Raw genomic sequence first — 17,782 nt, 5'->3', positions numbered from 1 at the left:
TCTGCCCAATTTATCAGGGCGGGTGACTTAACAATTACCTTCGTAAAAACTCGTCAGTTGACTTTAATAGTTAAAATGGCTATTTTTGTAACTGTAATATTATGATTTATTTTCTGACAGGCTTCAACAACAATTAATATTGTTCCATTTTTTAAATTGTTTTTTTTAAACGTAAAAACAATAACTATGATATTTGAAAACAGTTTACAATTTCTGTCGACAAAGACATCAAATTTCATTGTAAGCTTTCGTCACAGTGTCGAACCTATAAGATGATTAATATTTGCCAACAAAATACGTAAGGCGTTTACTTATTTGAAAAATACAATAATAAACATTTTCTATCCATAATCTGTCAAAGAAACGCATTTTATAGTCATGCCAACTATGTAACCGGAGAGAGAGAGAGAGAGAGAGAGAGAGAGAGAGAGAGAGGGAGAGAGAGAGAGATGGGGTGTAACGTCCACTCAACACAAACCAGGTCATTTCGGGACTAACACATGGTTCAATTTTTTTCAATTATTCGATGGCTCGTAGGAGTCCTGCGATTCGTTACGATAGGGTTGTCTCTATTGAGTCCACTAGTGTGTGTGAGAGAGTGAGAGAGTGAGAGAAAGAGAGAAGAGAGAGAGGGGGAGAGTAGGTCATTTCGGGACTAACACATGGTTCAATTTTTTTCAATTATTCGATGGCGCGTAGGAGTCCTGCGATTCGTTACGATAGGGTTGTCTCTATTGAGTCCACTATTGTGTGTGTGTGTGTGAGAGAGTGAGAGAAAGAGAGAAGAGAGAGAGGGGGAGAGTAGGTCATTTCAGGACTAACACATGGTTCAATTTTTTTCAATTATTCGATGGCGCGTAGGAGTCCTGCGATTCGTTACGATAGGGTTGTCTCTATTGAGTCCACTAGTGTGTGTGAGAGAGTGAGAGAAAGAGAGAAGAGAGAGAGAGGGAGAGTAGTTCATTTCAGGACTAACATGTGGTTCAATTTTATTTCATTAATTCGGTTGCGTTTAGGGGTCTTTAGCAGTGGGAGGAAACCGGAGGACTAAAACATAATTATTTCTATGTCTTTTGCTCAATAGGTTGTCAACTCACTATTATACGATCATAGGTTATCTTTCTCACACTTAAAAATCTTCACACCGGAAATAATAACACAATTACCTCCCAATTACCTCCCTTGTTTTCCTATTCCCCGCCTTGGAATAGCTATCTTCAAACGTTTGAATTCGAAGTTGAAAATGATATTTTTGCCAATTTCTCAACTGGCAATAGTGAATTATAGGATTAATAGGATTATTCTTTAACAAGGTAGGACTGTTTATAGATACCATCTATTTTAGGACTTTATTTTAATACATTTTAAAAATATAACTTAAAAATATGAAATTGTAACTTTAAGTTAATCAATACTCTCTAATGATTTGATTAAATATGTATAATGGTAGAACTTAATCTGACTTGTCAGGTATTTGTTCTGGCTTCAGATGTTATATAAATTATTAATTAGACATTTAATTACATGGCAAGCACATAATCAACTCTCTGGCTATTGGATGGCTTCGTGGATAAAACAATATCTGCCGTATCTTCGACAAATGATCAAATGGAAATTTATTATCCCAGCAATGATAGTTGATAATCGAGACTATTATACGCTATTTCTTGTCAAAACTTCAAACATGCTTAACTTCGCTCAGAATAAAGTAATTTGACTGAAATTTTCAATAAAGTCATTTTTTCTATATCTATTTATGAACTGTTACGAGAGAGGTCATGTAGACTATGGTTGTTCCTCAATCCTTTTCAATTTCTATCCTGGCACCTTTTATATCTGTATTTGATGTGTTCAATATTTAGGCCTGGTGCCAATTAATAATTATCTCTAATAACTTACTGTAGTTAATTTAATGATGAGAAGTAAATTGATTCATGATTTCTCACCTTTACCTCGTTTGTTTTTTTATCTTGATTTATTTATTTATAATTGCCAACAGTTGTTGGCGTGGAAGGGGCCGCGGTGACTCAGTAAGTAAGACGTTGGCTGGACAATGCTTGTGTGGAGGGGACCGCGGTGGCTCAGTAAGTAAGACGTTGGCTCGCTAACCTGGAGGTACGGTGTTCAATCCCTGCGTTGGTCGCGAAAGTTCATTGGGCTAATGAGGGGAATTTGTCCCGGACAGCGGCACCACAGCCTACTCTTATATCGGATTTCAAATGCCAAGGGTTCTTTTACCAGCACACCAAAGTGTACACGGTGCCCTTTTTAGTCCAAACGACTATACGTTGTCTCTTGTCATGCCTTCTGTCCTGCACCACTGACAAAGGGGGGGGGGCAGGCCGGAAAATCCCGATGAACGTTCCCGACCAACACCAGCATCGAACAAGGGACTCTAGGCTAGCGAACCAACATCTTACGCACTGAGCTATCGCGGCTCCCGAATATATTTAAACTTCATGTACAAACCATGTCTTGCTATCTTTCTATATGCGTATATTGAAACTTCATGTATATGCCACGTGGTACTAACAAGGATCAGCTGGTGAATAACATCAAAGTCTAATCTAGTCAAACATGGTGTTAATTAAATAATTGTAGTAAATTATACCCCAACATCAATTCGGTTTATATCTCTAATGACAAACAATAATGTCGTGTTTACATTTAAACTAATGGCGCAGGGAATTTGGCGTTGGCTGTCTAATCTGGGGGTATCAGGTTCGATATCGCAGCTGGCCGAGCAATTTTCCTGTGTGGTTTCCCTTTGCTAGTGGCGCGGGACAAAGGGTCCGGGATGAATTGTACAAGAACGTGTGCGTTAAAGAACCACTGACAATTGGAATTCAATTGATATCCGGGCAAAGTTTCACCTAGAGCACGCTGCACGGCGTACATGGAGAGCGAGCAATACTCTGACGTTACGACCTACTCCTATGCAAATCTCTAATGTGCTTCCAATGATAATACACGGGGCATCGATTTCCTTCCTATCCGAAAGACTAGTCTGGTACCATCGAGAGTGGGGAGCGGGACAAGCTGCAAGCTAAGAAATATTTTAACCGACACCGGGATTAAAACCTAGACCTCCTGGCGCTCTATAAATACTAAACATAAATCCTTTATTATATCTGGGGCTACAGTGGCTCATTGAGGACCAAGGTTCGATCCAGGTGTTCATTGTTAAAGGTCCCCAGAATTCTCCTAGTGGTTCCCATGAAACAAAAACCCGAGGTCTAATGTACACATGACGTTAACGTAAATGAAACCTTGACATTTGGAATACTTTTTTTTACCAAAACACAATGTTTGGCATAATATAAATTAAATCAAAGATGTCTGTGTGTATGTATGTATGTTCGTCCATCACGCTTCGTCACCGCGCTCCACCCCGACATGTGGTATCACGTTAACCAGCATGTTCCCGTGAATTGGTCCCGGGCAAATTTGGGCCCCCGGCGAATTTGGGCCCTTAGTGAATAGGGCCACTTGCGAAGTTGGGCGACTTCCGAATTTGGACCCCCTACGAATTTGGGCCTAGAGCGAATTTGGACCTGTGCGAATTTTGGCCCTTGGTGAATAGGGCCACTGGCGAAGTTGGGCGACTGCCGAATTTGGACCCCAGGATTTGGGCCCAGAGCGAATTTGGACCCGTGCGAATTTGGGTCCTGGGCGAAGCCGGATATCCTACTAGCTTTTATTAAATGTAACTCGCACATTTTATATCTAATTACACTACTTTAAGTTTAATTTATTTCTGCTATATTTCATACATAAATTCCTTTATTCTTCTATTGCCTATTCACCCTTTCTTCTATTGTCCTTTCAGCGTGATGATCTCGGGTGAATACCACAATTCGGGTGTACGCAATTCCGTGATCAACGTCAGTTATCACTGAAAAAAAAACTCCCAGGCAATTAATACCCAGCTCTATCTCTTCGTCATATAAGGTTTGTTGGTGAATAATTTATTGAATGGGAATTCATAAGCACGTTCACACAGTAATGCTTTTACAATACAGTGTAAAATCATGGTTTTCTCATTTCAACCAGGTTCAATGGCAATCTGGTCAAAGTATGTATCTCAGCGTTATTGAATGAATGAAATAATCAATTAATGAATGAAATAATGAATGAATGAAATGGCGTGTAACGTCATACTTTTCTGCACCTACTGGGTTAATGAGGGAAATGTTGCCCTGACCGTGGCACTATGGCTTACTCTTATACCGAATTAGAACTGTCAATGTTTACGAGCACGTACAAGTGTACTGGGGATTTAGGTTTTCTTCCCATTCGAACGACTAGACCCTGCCCTTGCCATGACCTCTTTACCTGCACCACTGATAAGGGACACCACCCTGGAAACTCCGGGGAACTTTCAAGGCTAACACCTTGATCGAACTCGGGGTTGGCCGAATGGTTCGCGAGAGCGTTGTATCATAAGGTCGGCCAATGAGTCAAGTGGCGTGGCTTCGATTACCCGGTTGTACGTGACAAGGAGTAGGGTCGCCTATCCATTTAATTATGTGAAATGTGGAGGCAGAAGCTTTTCTGTTGCTGCTCCTAAACTGTGGAACAGGCTACCATCACATAAGCAAAATCATTGTGTACATTCAAATCCTTGCTAAAAACACACCTATTCAGTACAGATGATGGGAAACTGTCGTAAATGTGACAGACTAACTTAGCGCCAGTGAGCAAACTTTTGAATACAAGGTGCTATAAAAATCCATTATTATTATTATTATTATTAACCTCGTGGGTTTTATCCGGGTCTCCCGGTTTCCCCACACGGCTAACGACCCCTACGCGCAAGCGAATTATTGGAATAAAATTGAACCATGTGTTAGTCCCGGAATGAACTGGCTTGTGTCGAATGGACGTTACACCCTATTTCTCTCTCTTTCCCTAACCCACTGAGCCACTGCGGGTCCCTGTGGTTTCCCAATTGTTATTGGTTACAGTCGTGATAATGTATTACTGTATTATGATTTTTAGACATGGTGTGTATGTCGTCGATGACGCTCTGCATATTTTGTTTGCTGACATTCATACCCCATTGCAAACACGGCATATAATTATCTAGCAATATATTCAGGAACGCGTATAGCTAGTGTGTAATTGTTTAATAGAAAGATGAGAAAGCATCTACTTTTAAAGCTGTGGTCTGATCCCAGATGTCATAATGTACGGTTATCTCCCCTACATGACCGGATGTAAACACAAACACGTGTACCAGAGTGATTTCATCCGAAACTGTCAACATTTTATTAAAAATGACTTCTTTGCTTGGTATACCAGACGAATGTATTGGAGATGGGCAGAGACTTTCGTGGGACACGAACAAAATTGGGGGACACCCAGTAAGTCAGATCGAAAAAGTGTATTACTATTTGTGAAATTGAAATAGCTCTCGCCGTCGGTTCGTAGATTTACCCAAAACATCGTTAACTAGAACTGCGAAGCAGTAATGACGGGTTTCACCGGTGCCACGTTACCCTTGAACTTATGTCACTTCCGGTACCAATGAAACCGTTAAACAGGTTTCCACATAAGCATTGCACACATGAAATAAAATGGACGCAGAAACAACCAAATCCAGCAATCAATTCATTTGCTACATGTCAGTGATCCTGTCAAAATTACATTACTTCCGGTGATAATGAAAATGTTAAATTGGTTTATGAAATCAGAAATAGCATCATCACATGTTGAAAATTTTATGTAAATCCTATAATAATTGCCACCTTTATAGACCAAAAACCTTGAAAAATGACTTGTAGAAAATCGCCTATTTCTCTGCAACCGTACAAGTTAGAAACCATTTTGAGGTATCTGTATGATCGAATGAGTTCATTCTATTTGTTGATTGGAATCAAATATCATAATTTTAAAAACATTACAAATCTGATTCATTTGAATAAAATATCTGTTTTGAAGGCTAAAAATACAGTTTTTGCCAAAATGACGTTACTTCCGGTGATAATGAAAATCTTAAATTACTTGTATGATATCGTAAATGGCATTATGTATCACACAGTGAAAATTTCATGAAAATCGAATAATAATTGACACTTTTATTGACAAAAAAACCTTAAAAAGTGACCTGTTGAAAATTGCCTATTTCTCCGCAACTGAACAAGTTAGAAACCATTTTGTGATATCTATATGATCGTAAGGGTTCATTGTATTAGTTGATTTGAATCAAATATCAAAATTTTAAACAAATAACAAATATGACTCATTTGAATAAATTACTGGTTTCGAAGGCTATAAATACAATTTTTGCCCAAATTACCTCATTTCCGGTGATATTGAAAATGTTAAATTGGTTTGACCTAGTTAAAATTGACATTACACATCAAATGGTGTCACTTTTATGAAAATCGAATAATAATTGACTCTTTTACAGGCAAACTAGCGTAAAAAGTGACTCATGCAAAATTGCCCATTTCTCGGCAACTGCGCATATTACAAATTAATTTTCACATACATTCTCTCCGTATAGATTATTGCTACGAGTTTATGAAAGTTACGAAGTAATATTTTAAAATATGAAAACGCTGGATGGGTTGTAAATAGCTTAATTTTACACCTTTTTTCACCTTTTAATCGAAATAGCCCGAAAACGGAATCGAAATTAAAAAAAATGGTCCCAACATTTTGTGCGCCTTTAAAGGGCGCACAATTTCAGTTATACCAGATTTGAAAAAAATAATATTTGCTTTCGAAAAATGGTACCTAACTGTCAAAATTGTAGTTTTTTGTCAATTTACGCCACTTCCGGTGCCGACAGATAACACTATTGGTAACAAAAAAGATGACAATTGAGACAACGGGGCATATGAACTTTGTTTTATACAAATCGAACAATAAATAATTAATCTAGGACTGAAAAACTGAATTAGCCAATGGTGGCCAAGGAAAATTACCGAGACAAAAAATTTTCACATTTTTGCCCAAGTCAGAGGACTCGTTATATTTGTGTAAAACACGATTAAAAAATATTCATAAATAAAAAAGTTTTTTGTAAAAATTTAAATTTTCTAAATTTAGCGCCTAATATCTGCGAAGATTTGCCGAAAATCAAAAATCAAAAGTAGCGTAGCTATGTGCCCCGTCTCCGGCTATGCCAAAATGCATCGAAAGTTAAAATCCAATGATTATTGTTAAAATTACTGCAATATTTCTAAAAACGATAGCTTCGGTGATTTCGGACATTTCGCATTGTCGCAGAACGTTCAAAATAGCTTTATCCTCTAAGTCACACCCACTTTTCCGATAAAACCGAAGAAATCGTAACGATCCGACAATCAGTTGCTGAGATCTACTCAAAACAAAAGAAGAATAATAATAATAAGAACTAGAACTGCGATGCAGTAATGACGGGTTTCACCGGTGCCACTTTACCCTAAACATGTTACTTCCCGTACCAATGAAACCATTAAACAGGTTTCCACATAAGCATTGCACACATCAAATAAAATGGACGCCGAATCAACAAAATCCAGCAATATCAATTCATTTTATACATTTGTTACATGTAAGTGTACTGTACTTCCGGTGATAATGAAAATGTTCAATTACTTTTATGAAATCAGAAATGACATAGGGCATCACATGGTGAAAATTGTATGTAAATCGAATAACAATTGCCACTTTTATAGACCAAAAACCTTGAAAAGTGACTTGTAGAAAATCGCCTATTTCTCTGCAACCGTACAAGTTAGGAACCATTTTCTGGTATCTGTATGATCGTATGGGTTCAATCTATTTGCTGATTGGAATCAAATATCATAATTTTAAAAACAATACAAATAAGACTCATTTGAAAAAAATATCTGTTTTGAAGGCTAAAAATACAGTTTTTGCCAAAATGACGTTACTTCCGGTGATAATGAAAATGTTAAATTAGTTCTATGAAATCATAAATGACACAAGATATCATATGGTGAAAATTTTATGAAAATCGAATAATAACTGACACTTTTATAGACCAAAAACCTTGAAAAGTGACTTAAGGAAAATCGCCCATTTCTCTGCAACCGTACAAGTTAGAAACCATTTTGTTGTATCTGTATGATCGTATGGGTTCAATCTATTTGATCAATAGAATCAAATATCATAATTTGAAAAAAATAACAAATACGAATCATTTGAATAAAATATTGTTTTTTGAAGGCTAAAATTTAAGTTTTGAGCAAATGACGTCATTTCCGGTGGCAGCGCAAGGGGTAAAATGGTTTGACATAGTCCACTATGGCATTAGGCATCCAATGGCGAAAGAAAATTGAAAATCGAATAATAATTGATTCTTTTACAGCCAAAATTACGTGAAAAGTGACTCATGCAAAATTGCCTATTTCTCGGCAACTGCTTATATTACAAACTAATTTTCACATACATTCTCTTCGTATGGATTATAGCTACAAGTTTATAAAAGTTACGTAAAAATATTTTAAAATCTGAAAAGCCTGAATGAGTTGTAAATAGGTCAATTTTACGCCTTTTTTCACCTCTTAATCCAATTTGCTAGAAAATGAAAAAGAAATTAAAAAAACTGCTTCCGACATTTTTTGCGCCTTTAAAGGACACACTCTTTGAGTCATATAATTTTTCAAAAAAATAATATTTGTTTTCAAAAAATGGTACCTAACTGTCAAAATTGTAGTTTTTGGTAAAATTATGCCACTTCCGGTGCCGACAGATAACACTTTTGGTAATAAAAAAAATGACAATTGAGACAACGAAGCATATGAACTTTGTTTTATACAAATCGAACAATAAAAAATTAAGCTAGGACTGAAAAACTGAATTAGCCAATGGAGGCCAAGGAAAATTACTGAGACAAAAAATTTTAACATTTTTGCGCAAGTCAGATGACTCTTTAATTCTGTGCACAACACGAGTAAAAAATATTCATCAATAAAAAAGTTTTTTGTAAAATTTTAAATTTCCGAAATTTGGCGCCTAATATCTTCGAATTTTTGCTGAAAATCAAAAATCGAAAGTAGCGCAGCTATGTGCCCTGTCTCCAGCTATGCCAAAATGTATCGAAAGTTAAAATCCCATGATTATTGTTAAAATTACCGCAATATTTGTAAAAACGATAACTTCGGTGATTTCGGACATTTCGCATTGTCGCAGAACGTTCAAAATAGCTTTATCCTCTAAGTCACACCCACTTTCCCAGTAAAACCGAAGAAATCGTAACGATGCGACAAGTAGTTGCTGAGATCTACTCAAAACAAAAGAAGAATAATAATAATAATAAGAATAATAATTTTAACAAAAACAATAGTGTTTCACACAAGCTTCGCAGTGTGAAACCCTAATAATAATTTTAACAAAAACAATAGTGTTTCACACAAGCTACGCAGTGTGAAACCCTAATTACACAAAACAACCTAATATTGCTTGAAACAACACATTTTTATGCCGTTCTTTATCTATGTATAGCTGACTAATATTTCATAAACTTTACACTTTATATTTCATATATTTCTGGCAAAAGAACGTAAATAATGGGAGATAAAATCAAGAAAGACAACTCGTAGTGGTTACGGAGTCAGACTAGTAATTCTCTCCTCATTGACTTCTACTATGATAAATCCATGATATTTTTTAGCCTCTAACATTTGTATGAACATTCCAAGGATTTTAATCTTTATAACCACAAAAGCCCAACATTTATGATAAAATGCAAATTTAAAGTAGCTAAGTCTCTTACTCAATATTATCCAAAATCTTCGATATTGAAAACACAAATTATTTGTCAATTTAAATCAACATTGATGTTGTGATCTTACCGGGAAAAGATGGGCTTCTGATATCCAATATTTAAGACAAAATAAACATTTTACCATTGGTACACGAATTGTGTACCATAATGCGTTTCAAGCCCATTATAACAAGGGACTCGAAGAACGAGGCTAGACATTCAACAAGTCATGTGAAACGGTGACGGCATATTCATATCGGGATAGTATGCGCAATAAATACTATATAGACTAGAATAACCAGGCGCTAGAAATTTTCATTCGATTGAGACTTCTGACATATTTCGCCAAACGTAACTGATTTGAAATTAGAGTAAAAATGGAAACGATTGAATGTAAATCAGTTTATGTATATTCCTATTACATTATTATATGCGTTACGACCCATTTGTGTCAATTTCTAGGTCCAAAATATTGGCGATTTAGCTCCTTTAAGCAAAATTCATGTTGTTTTAGGATATTTTGGGTAAATCTCTGGAGCTTCCCCGCATCAGTTAACTCATTTTGTCTGGACAGCAGCACTATTTTTTCCTTCGAATTCAAACAGTCTGGTTATTTTATGTGCACATCAGTGTGCGCACTGTATCTCAGGTTTTTTGTCCCATCGGAATGACTATAGATTATCTCTTGCCATTCTTCCCACCCTGCACTACCGACAAGGGGCAACCATGTCGAAAATTCCTGATGAACTTTCTCAGTCAACACATGAATAAAAAATGGAACCTCCCGGTTTGCGAGCCAACGTCTTACTCACTTAGCCACTTTGGCTCCAAGGCTTACGGTAAATGGGGGGTTGGATGGCTAAATGGTTCGCATGTGCACGCTGTATCATAAAGTCTGTCATTGAGTCAACTGGCATGGTTTCAATTCCCCGGTTGTACGTGACAAGGAGTAGGGTCGCCTGTCCGGTTTCCTCCCACTGCTAAAGACCTCTACACGCAACCGAATTATTGAAATAAAATTAAACCATATGTTAGTCCCGAAATGACTTAGTTTGTGTCGAGTGGACGTTAAACCCCATTTCTCTCTCTCACTCTCTCTTACAGTAAATGTAATGATTGTTGTTTTTTAGGACTGGATGTATGAAGATTGTTGTCTGCCTGTCTGTGAAGGTTGCGGATGTCGAATGAAGCTGGTTGTTCAACTTTACTGTCCACTAGAAGGGTCAGCATATCACAGAACCTTATATATTTCATCTTGTTATAACAAACATTGTTACAATAAACCATACAGGTAATATATATATATATATTAAAAGTACTGGAAATTTGCTACCCTTTTAGTAATATATCTTATGGAAATTTGCTACCCTTAGTAATATTTCTATAACAGAACTACTGGCTAGTCTTGGCAATATATCTATATTGGAACCACGGGAATTGTGCTACTTTTGGTAATGTATCTATAATCGAACTACATGTACTGGCTACCCTTGGTAATATATCTATATTAGAACTACTGGCTACCCTTTATTGGAATCACCTGAATTGTGATACCCTTGGTAATATATCTTTATTAAAACCACCTGAATTGTGGTAGCCTGGGTATCATATCTATATTACCACCTCTGGAATTGTGCTACCCTTGGTATATCTATATTACAAGGATTGGAATAGTGCTCCCATTAGAGGGACCTGTATTAAGTCTAGAAGCATTAAGTCATTTTTTACCAACTAAACTCATTAAACATTTTCTAGGAGAGAGGTGATATAGACTATGCTGGTTAAGTGATCCATTTTCATCCAATTGAATTAAAACTTTTTTTTTTTTTCAGTTGGAAAGTTCAGCGTTGTCAAATATTAGATCAATCACAGACAACACAACAAGCGACAAATAATATGTCGACCAGTACAGACACCTGGGGAGTGGATGAAGATGATTGGGGAGACCCTATAACAACAGACCCTGTAACCCTGGATACTAAAGACTGGTGTGATGATGCTGATGATTGGGGGGAAGATGGCGATGATGATGCAGTTGCTATGGTAACTGGAAACATTAATAAATCGAATTCACAACCAGAAGCGAAAAAGTTTCCTGGATTAAAATTTGAACAAATGAATTTAGTTGATGTAGATGACATTTCTGATACAAACAGTAGCCATAGTAACGATGATCAGACATTGAACATTGTTCAAGAAGAGACCGATGATGTCATTTCCAAAGAGTCTGTTGGACATGTTGTTGATCTGTTAGCAGTGAAATCGTCAGGTAAACCGGAACCAGATATTTCGTGTGAAGAAGTGACGGAAACACCATTTAAGTCATACTATTTAAGTGTGATGAATGAAAGTGACATCGTGCCTGATAATGTTGAAGTTGGTAAATTATTAAAGGAATATGAACGAGAAACGGGAACAGATATAAAATCTCTTGTCAAAAGGTAAAAATAACCTGATAATTTGGATGTTTACTAGCTGCTGATCACCATTTAAAGTTGAACTCCGATTACAAAACTACAGAAATAATTAAATAAAAAAAAATTAACACCCTAAACAATTGCCATACTTGTTTTTAATTTGTAGAACAAACATGAGACAGGCCACACCCACATCCAGTATATTGATTATTTCTGTAGTTTTGTAATCAGAGTTCAGCTTTAAGTAAAAGAATTTTCTGGTGTGGTTTCCCCTTGTCAGTGGTGCAGGATGGAGGGCCTGACAAAGAACAGCTGTCTAGTCATGACGAGAAACCGAAGTCCCGTGTATACACTGGAAGGCATGTAAAGATCCCTTGGCAGTTGGAATTCGATATAAGAGTAGGCCGTAGTGTCACTGCTCGGGCGAAATTTCCCTCATAGCACATTGTATGCTGTATGCCCGTCTTGATTAGCCCAGTCGGAGCAGAACAGTAGGACGTTAAACCCCATTTCATTTCATTTCATGTAAGTAAAAGATAGTAACCGTTTTCCGGATTGTTATTTAAAATACAAATACTAAGGGTGTACATGTACGTGTAGCTCACATGTTTTATTTCAAATAACAACCATGAAAATACTAATGTGTTACACAAACTATATAAAGATTATAGTTATCTTGTGCACGTTAAATTCAAAGCGAGGTTATTGGAGGGTTATATTACCTCAATATCAATGCATAATGACTTTACAGGCAGGCCTGGAAATAACGGTTTTAGATGTACATTGTACCTGACAAAATGTCAGGCAGTAATGAAATGGTACCTGACATTTTCAACTTAGTGTCGGACATGTATTAATAATATCAGAGCCGGACAAAATGACAGGCACCAGAGGTTTTGTGCCTGACATAGCCTGAATCTGTGCCTGACATTGTCTGTGACAGGTGCCTTATTTCCAGGCTTGTTTACAGAAGGTTGATACAGGGAATAGTGACTTTAAAACATCAATAGTTGTAATTATGGGAGATATTGTAAGGAGGTGTGTAAATAATTTTGAATGCCTTGCATACTTCAATATAATGAGAGTGAGTCTCTAAAAAGACAATGTGTACGATCAGGATCAGTGATTTTTATACTTTTATACATTCTGTAACATAGCAGTTCTTTGATTGGGTTTGTCTTTGAATCAACCAGTATGGTTTCAATTCTAAACTTGTATGTGACAAGGAATATGGTTGACTGTCTAACCATGTGGATATTCACTTGATCTGTGTTTGTTGTGTCTGTATATTATGTTATGTCCGTAGGTTTGTCTTGTGTAATTGTTTGTGTGTGGTGCAGTCACCCTGCAATTACTATTTAATTATTGACAAAGAATCATATTTAAAGGACAATATTGGTGTCAGTCATTATAAAATATGTGATAGAACTGGTTAAATACATTCTAAATATTATTTTAACACAGAGATTATTGCTACGGGAGATGTGTAACAAGCACGTGAAGAAACGGGAAGTGACGTCAAACATGACAAACACAAGTTATCCTTCTATATATCTGATTGAAGTAACGAGCGATAACAGACAAACGATCGAATTTCATTTCACTGATAATTTAGTTGAAGTTGAAAAGTTATTATATAGGACGGTGGGAGGGTATCTAACAATTCAAAAATAGAATTGGCTGTCACTAGATAAGGGAAAACGAGAAAAATAGAAAAAACCCTAGGCATTCCCTCGTTTTTATTCATTCTGTTCTTAATAAAAACATGGTAATGCAGGGACTTTTTCTAATTTGTTCTTTATCTTTTATCTAATGACAGCCAATTCTTTTTTTTGAATTGTCAGATATCCTCTCACCGTCTCATATAATAACTTTTCATCTTCAACTGAATTATCAGTGAAATGAAATTCGATCGCGTCTCTGTTATCGCTCGTTACTTCATTCAGTTATATAGTAAGATAACTCGTGTTTGTCATGTTTGTCGTCACTTTCCGTTTCTTCACGTACTTGTTACACATCTCCCGTAGCATTCATCTCTGTGTTAAAATTATATTTGAAATGTATTTAACCACTTCTATCACATATTTTATAATGACTGAGACCAATATTGTCCTTTAACCCGTTAGTACATTGTAAATGTAAATATGAACTATTCTAGCTCCCTGAAAATATTAGAATATAGTGGTCTTCTTTACATTAAATTTTGAAGCTTATTTTCAAAACCATCCACTGCAAATTCCCTGGAAATTTGCATGAGAAAATCACACTGAAAGCTTTAATTTGGTGGGGGATTTTATACAAACATTATTTATTGAATTCTAGAATTGGGAAACAGACATAGCCCATATGATTCCTCTCACCATTTTATGTTAGTGCATTAAAGTTGAACATTTATTTTCAGTTCATCAAAATGCCCTGGGCAGAATACTGGTGGAGGAGGAGCAGTGGAAGAATATGAGAAAACAGCCATAAAGGGAGATAAATACTCACACAAATTTTTAAAACGTTTAAAACTTTGCCCTCGTCAGTGCATTAGGTAAGGCCAAAGTTTTCAGATAATCCGTTGTCGCTTAAAAAGGACTGCATTACCTGTTCCTAGTTTAAAAAAAATAAAACTGTCTCAATTTGAAGCATACGCAATCCTGATACATATTACTGACAATCATGAATGACACTAGATAATAATACATTCCTATAAACGACATAAGAGAAATGTAGTGAATTGAAATTTGATGTTTATGAAAATTCTTTTAGTCCTGTAGTGATCCTTTAACAAAATAAAAACACAAAAATAAAAATCTCCCCCATCATCGGATTGTTTGAAAGGAGTGATCGAGAATCGGAATATTTGTTTTTTTATGGCCTGAACTTGAATAATATATTTAAAGATATGGGAATAACATAGAACAAACAGTACATGAATACAACACAATCTGTTTAAGAGAGAGAGAAAGAGAGACCCATGAGGTTGGGCAGGCGAAGTACTCCTTGTTGAATCAAAACCATGCCACTTGACTCAATGACAGAGAGAGAGAGAGAGAAATGGGGTTTAACGTCCACTCGACACAAACTAGGTCATTTCGGGACTAACATACGGTTTAATTTTATTTACATAATTCGCTTGCGCGTAGGGGTCTTTAACAGTGGGAGGAAACCGGAGGACCCGGAGAAAACCCACGAGGTTGGACAGGCGACCCTACTCCTTGCCACGTACAACCGGGGATTCGAAACCACGCCAGTCGACTCAATGACAGACTGTATGATACAGCGCGCGCACGCTAACCATTCAGCCATCCAACCCCCCGACTCAATGACAGACCTTATGAGACAGACCTCACTATTAAACAAACTCAGACCCCACCCCCACCCCCAATCTGTTTAAACAAACTCAGGCATTTTGTTTTGTCTCTAAACATTTAATTAGCCAAAAAATCACATTATTATTATTATTTTTATTACAGATACTGTTGGAATGATGAACCCATGTTTATTTCTCCACCGAGAGATATTGGTGTAAGGGAGATAACTTGTACAAACTGTCAAGCTAAATGTGTCTTTGAACTACAGTTGATGCCACCACTTGTGAATTATGTTAAAAATATACATGGTGAGTCTATTCTGGGCTTATAGAATATACATGGTGAGTCTATTCTGGGCCTGGCCTAGGTCCTTGAATCCTTATCATGAAAAATTGGATCTTATATAAACACTGGTTCCCTTGTCAGTCATGCATACCCTAACCCAAAAGTCTTCTTTAAGCACTGTACAAGATGACTGACCTTTAAGGTCACACCCAGTACAGTTTTTCATGTGACCACATATCAAACATGTATGGTGTTGATAACATTAACAACGAACATGCAACCGGGACAGTAATGCAAACTTGTCATTTTCAATAAATCATTGGGAGTATTTATATTTTCAGGTGAATATAATTTGATATACCTGTGTTTATATTTCTAGGTGAATAGAGTTTGATATACCAGTGTTTATATTTCTAGGTGAATAGAGTTGGATATACCTGTGTTTATATTTCTAGGTGAATAGAGTTTGATATACCTGTATTTATATTTCTAGGTGAATACAGTTTGATATACCTGTGTTTATATTTCTAGGTGTAGCGTTTGATATACCTGTGTTTATATTTCTAGGTGTAGAATTTGATATACCTGTATCTATATTTCCAGGTGAAAGTGTTGAGTTTGGTACTGTGATAGTGTATACCTGTATTAACACCTGTTGGCTTACCAACCAGAATCTACCTGTATTAGAAACATGTTATATACAACCAGATCCTGATCAACATCTATTTAAACTTTAAAGATATTGCCCTTTATTTTGGTCACAACAATATACATGGCACAGAAACTGACTCAAACTGTTGACCTAAAAAACATATGATTGTCGATTTGATTAGTTCTTGAGGATGACCTTTCTGCCTTGGAAGGAAGACTTACATGTATCTGCCATTGTGAGATGACAAGTTGGGCAGCCTTGGGGTGCTTTTGTATGGTCACGACTGTACGACAAAATATAGTTCCTCACGCCAGAACAGAAGCTAGTGCGACCAAAGTCGTCAAAATGAACACTGCTCTCTTCAATGAACTGGTACAAAACCTTTTACTTGACAAAACTGCAAGTTTGCTTTCCAAAAACTTTGATATGACACCAAAAAAACATTCTTTGGAGACAAATTCCCCAGAACGTTTGCCAAAAGTTTCTGACTATGCTGAAAAAACTGTACTAAAGGTAGAATATGATAACGACGATTTCAAGAAATCTACCCACAGTTGAGTTAGTGACCGTGTTATCCCCAGACAATAAAATAAACAAACCAACCAAATATCTATATAATATGGAAACTACTTAAATATGTTATCTGAATTTAAATAACTCTGAGGTTCTGAGGCAAAATTGGTTGTATACGTTCTATCTTCAAATAACAATTCCAACAAAAAATATGTTTTGTCGTGGGCCTCCATTTTTAATCTGACTTGACCAGCCTTCACCGACCTCCAAAGGTGGGTTAACCACAGTCGCGGCCATAGTCTAACCATTTCAAGATCGGATGCGCATGGTCGAGACCTAGTTGAACCATGGTTGAAAACTTACACGAGCCGAGGGCTGCCCTGGCTTTGTGGGATGAAAATCGAGCGTTGTGGGTTTACAGTCTATCTTCCATGTCTACCCAGAAACTGATTTTAAATTATGGGCCTATAAAAATATGATTGTATATGTGATGTGTTGATTTGTTTTGTTTCTTGACAAATTTGTCTTCGTTGGATCGCAATATATCTTTTTCTGGGATGACAATCAGGTATTGTGTGATGATCATTTGTGTTTGTGGGATGGTAATCAGGCTTTGCGGAATGGTACTCGCGGTGGGCTAGATGGCCGAATGGTTAGCACTTGCGCGTTGTATCATAAGGTCTGTCATTGATTCAAGTGGACGTTAAACCCCATTTATCTCACTTTGTGTTTGTGGGATGGTAATCGCGTTTGGTGGGATGGTTATCAGGCTTCGTGGGATGACAATCCGTCCTTAGTTGTGGGATGATAATAAGGCTTTGTGGAATGACAGTATGCCCTTGTTCGGTCCTGTCACTACACAGTTGTTGAGTGTTCAGCAGTTTAAGGGAAA

General features: G+C 36.7%; 1 protein-coding gene across 1 annotated transcript; it reads left to right on the top strand.

Moving 5' to 3' along the window:
- Positions 1-5,218: 5,218 nt before the first annotated feature.
- On the top strand, positions 5,219-17,454 carry LOC126830196 (programmed cell death protein 2-like). Its single transcript, XM_050560531.2, has 6 exons — positions 5,219-5,366; positions 10,855-11,015; positions 11,557-12,165; positions 14,543-14,677; positions 15,603-15,748; positions 16,329-17,454. The coding sequence occupies exons 1-6, from the start codon at positions 5,280-5,282 to the stop codon at positions 16,460-16,462; spliced, it is 1,272 nt and encodes a 423-aa protein (XP_050416488.1). The 5' UTR covers positions 5,219-5,279; the 3' UTR covers positions 16,463-17,454.
- The last annotated feature ends 328 nt before the right edge of the window (positions 17,455-17,782 follow it).

Source organism: Patella vulgata, chromosome 8 (genome assembly GCF_932274485.2).
Source record: "Patella vulgata chromosome 8, xgPatVulg1.2, whole genome shotgun sequence".
Classification (NCBI taxonomy): domain Eukaryota; kingdom Metazoa; phylum Mollusca; class Gastropoda; family Patellidae; genus Patella; species Patella vulgata.
Note: the sequence above shows the minus strand (reverse complement) of the source record. Positions and strands in the feature narration are given on the sequence as shown.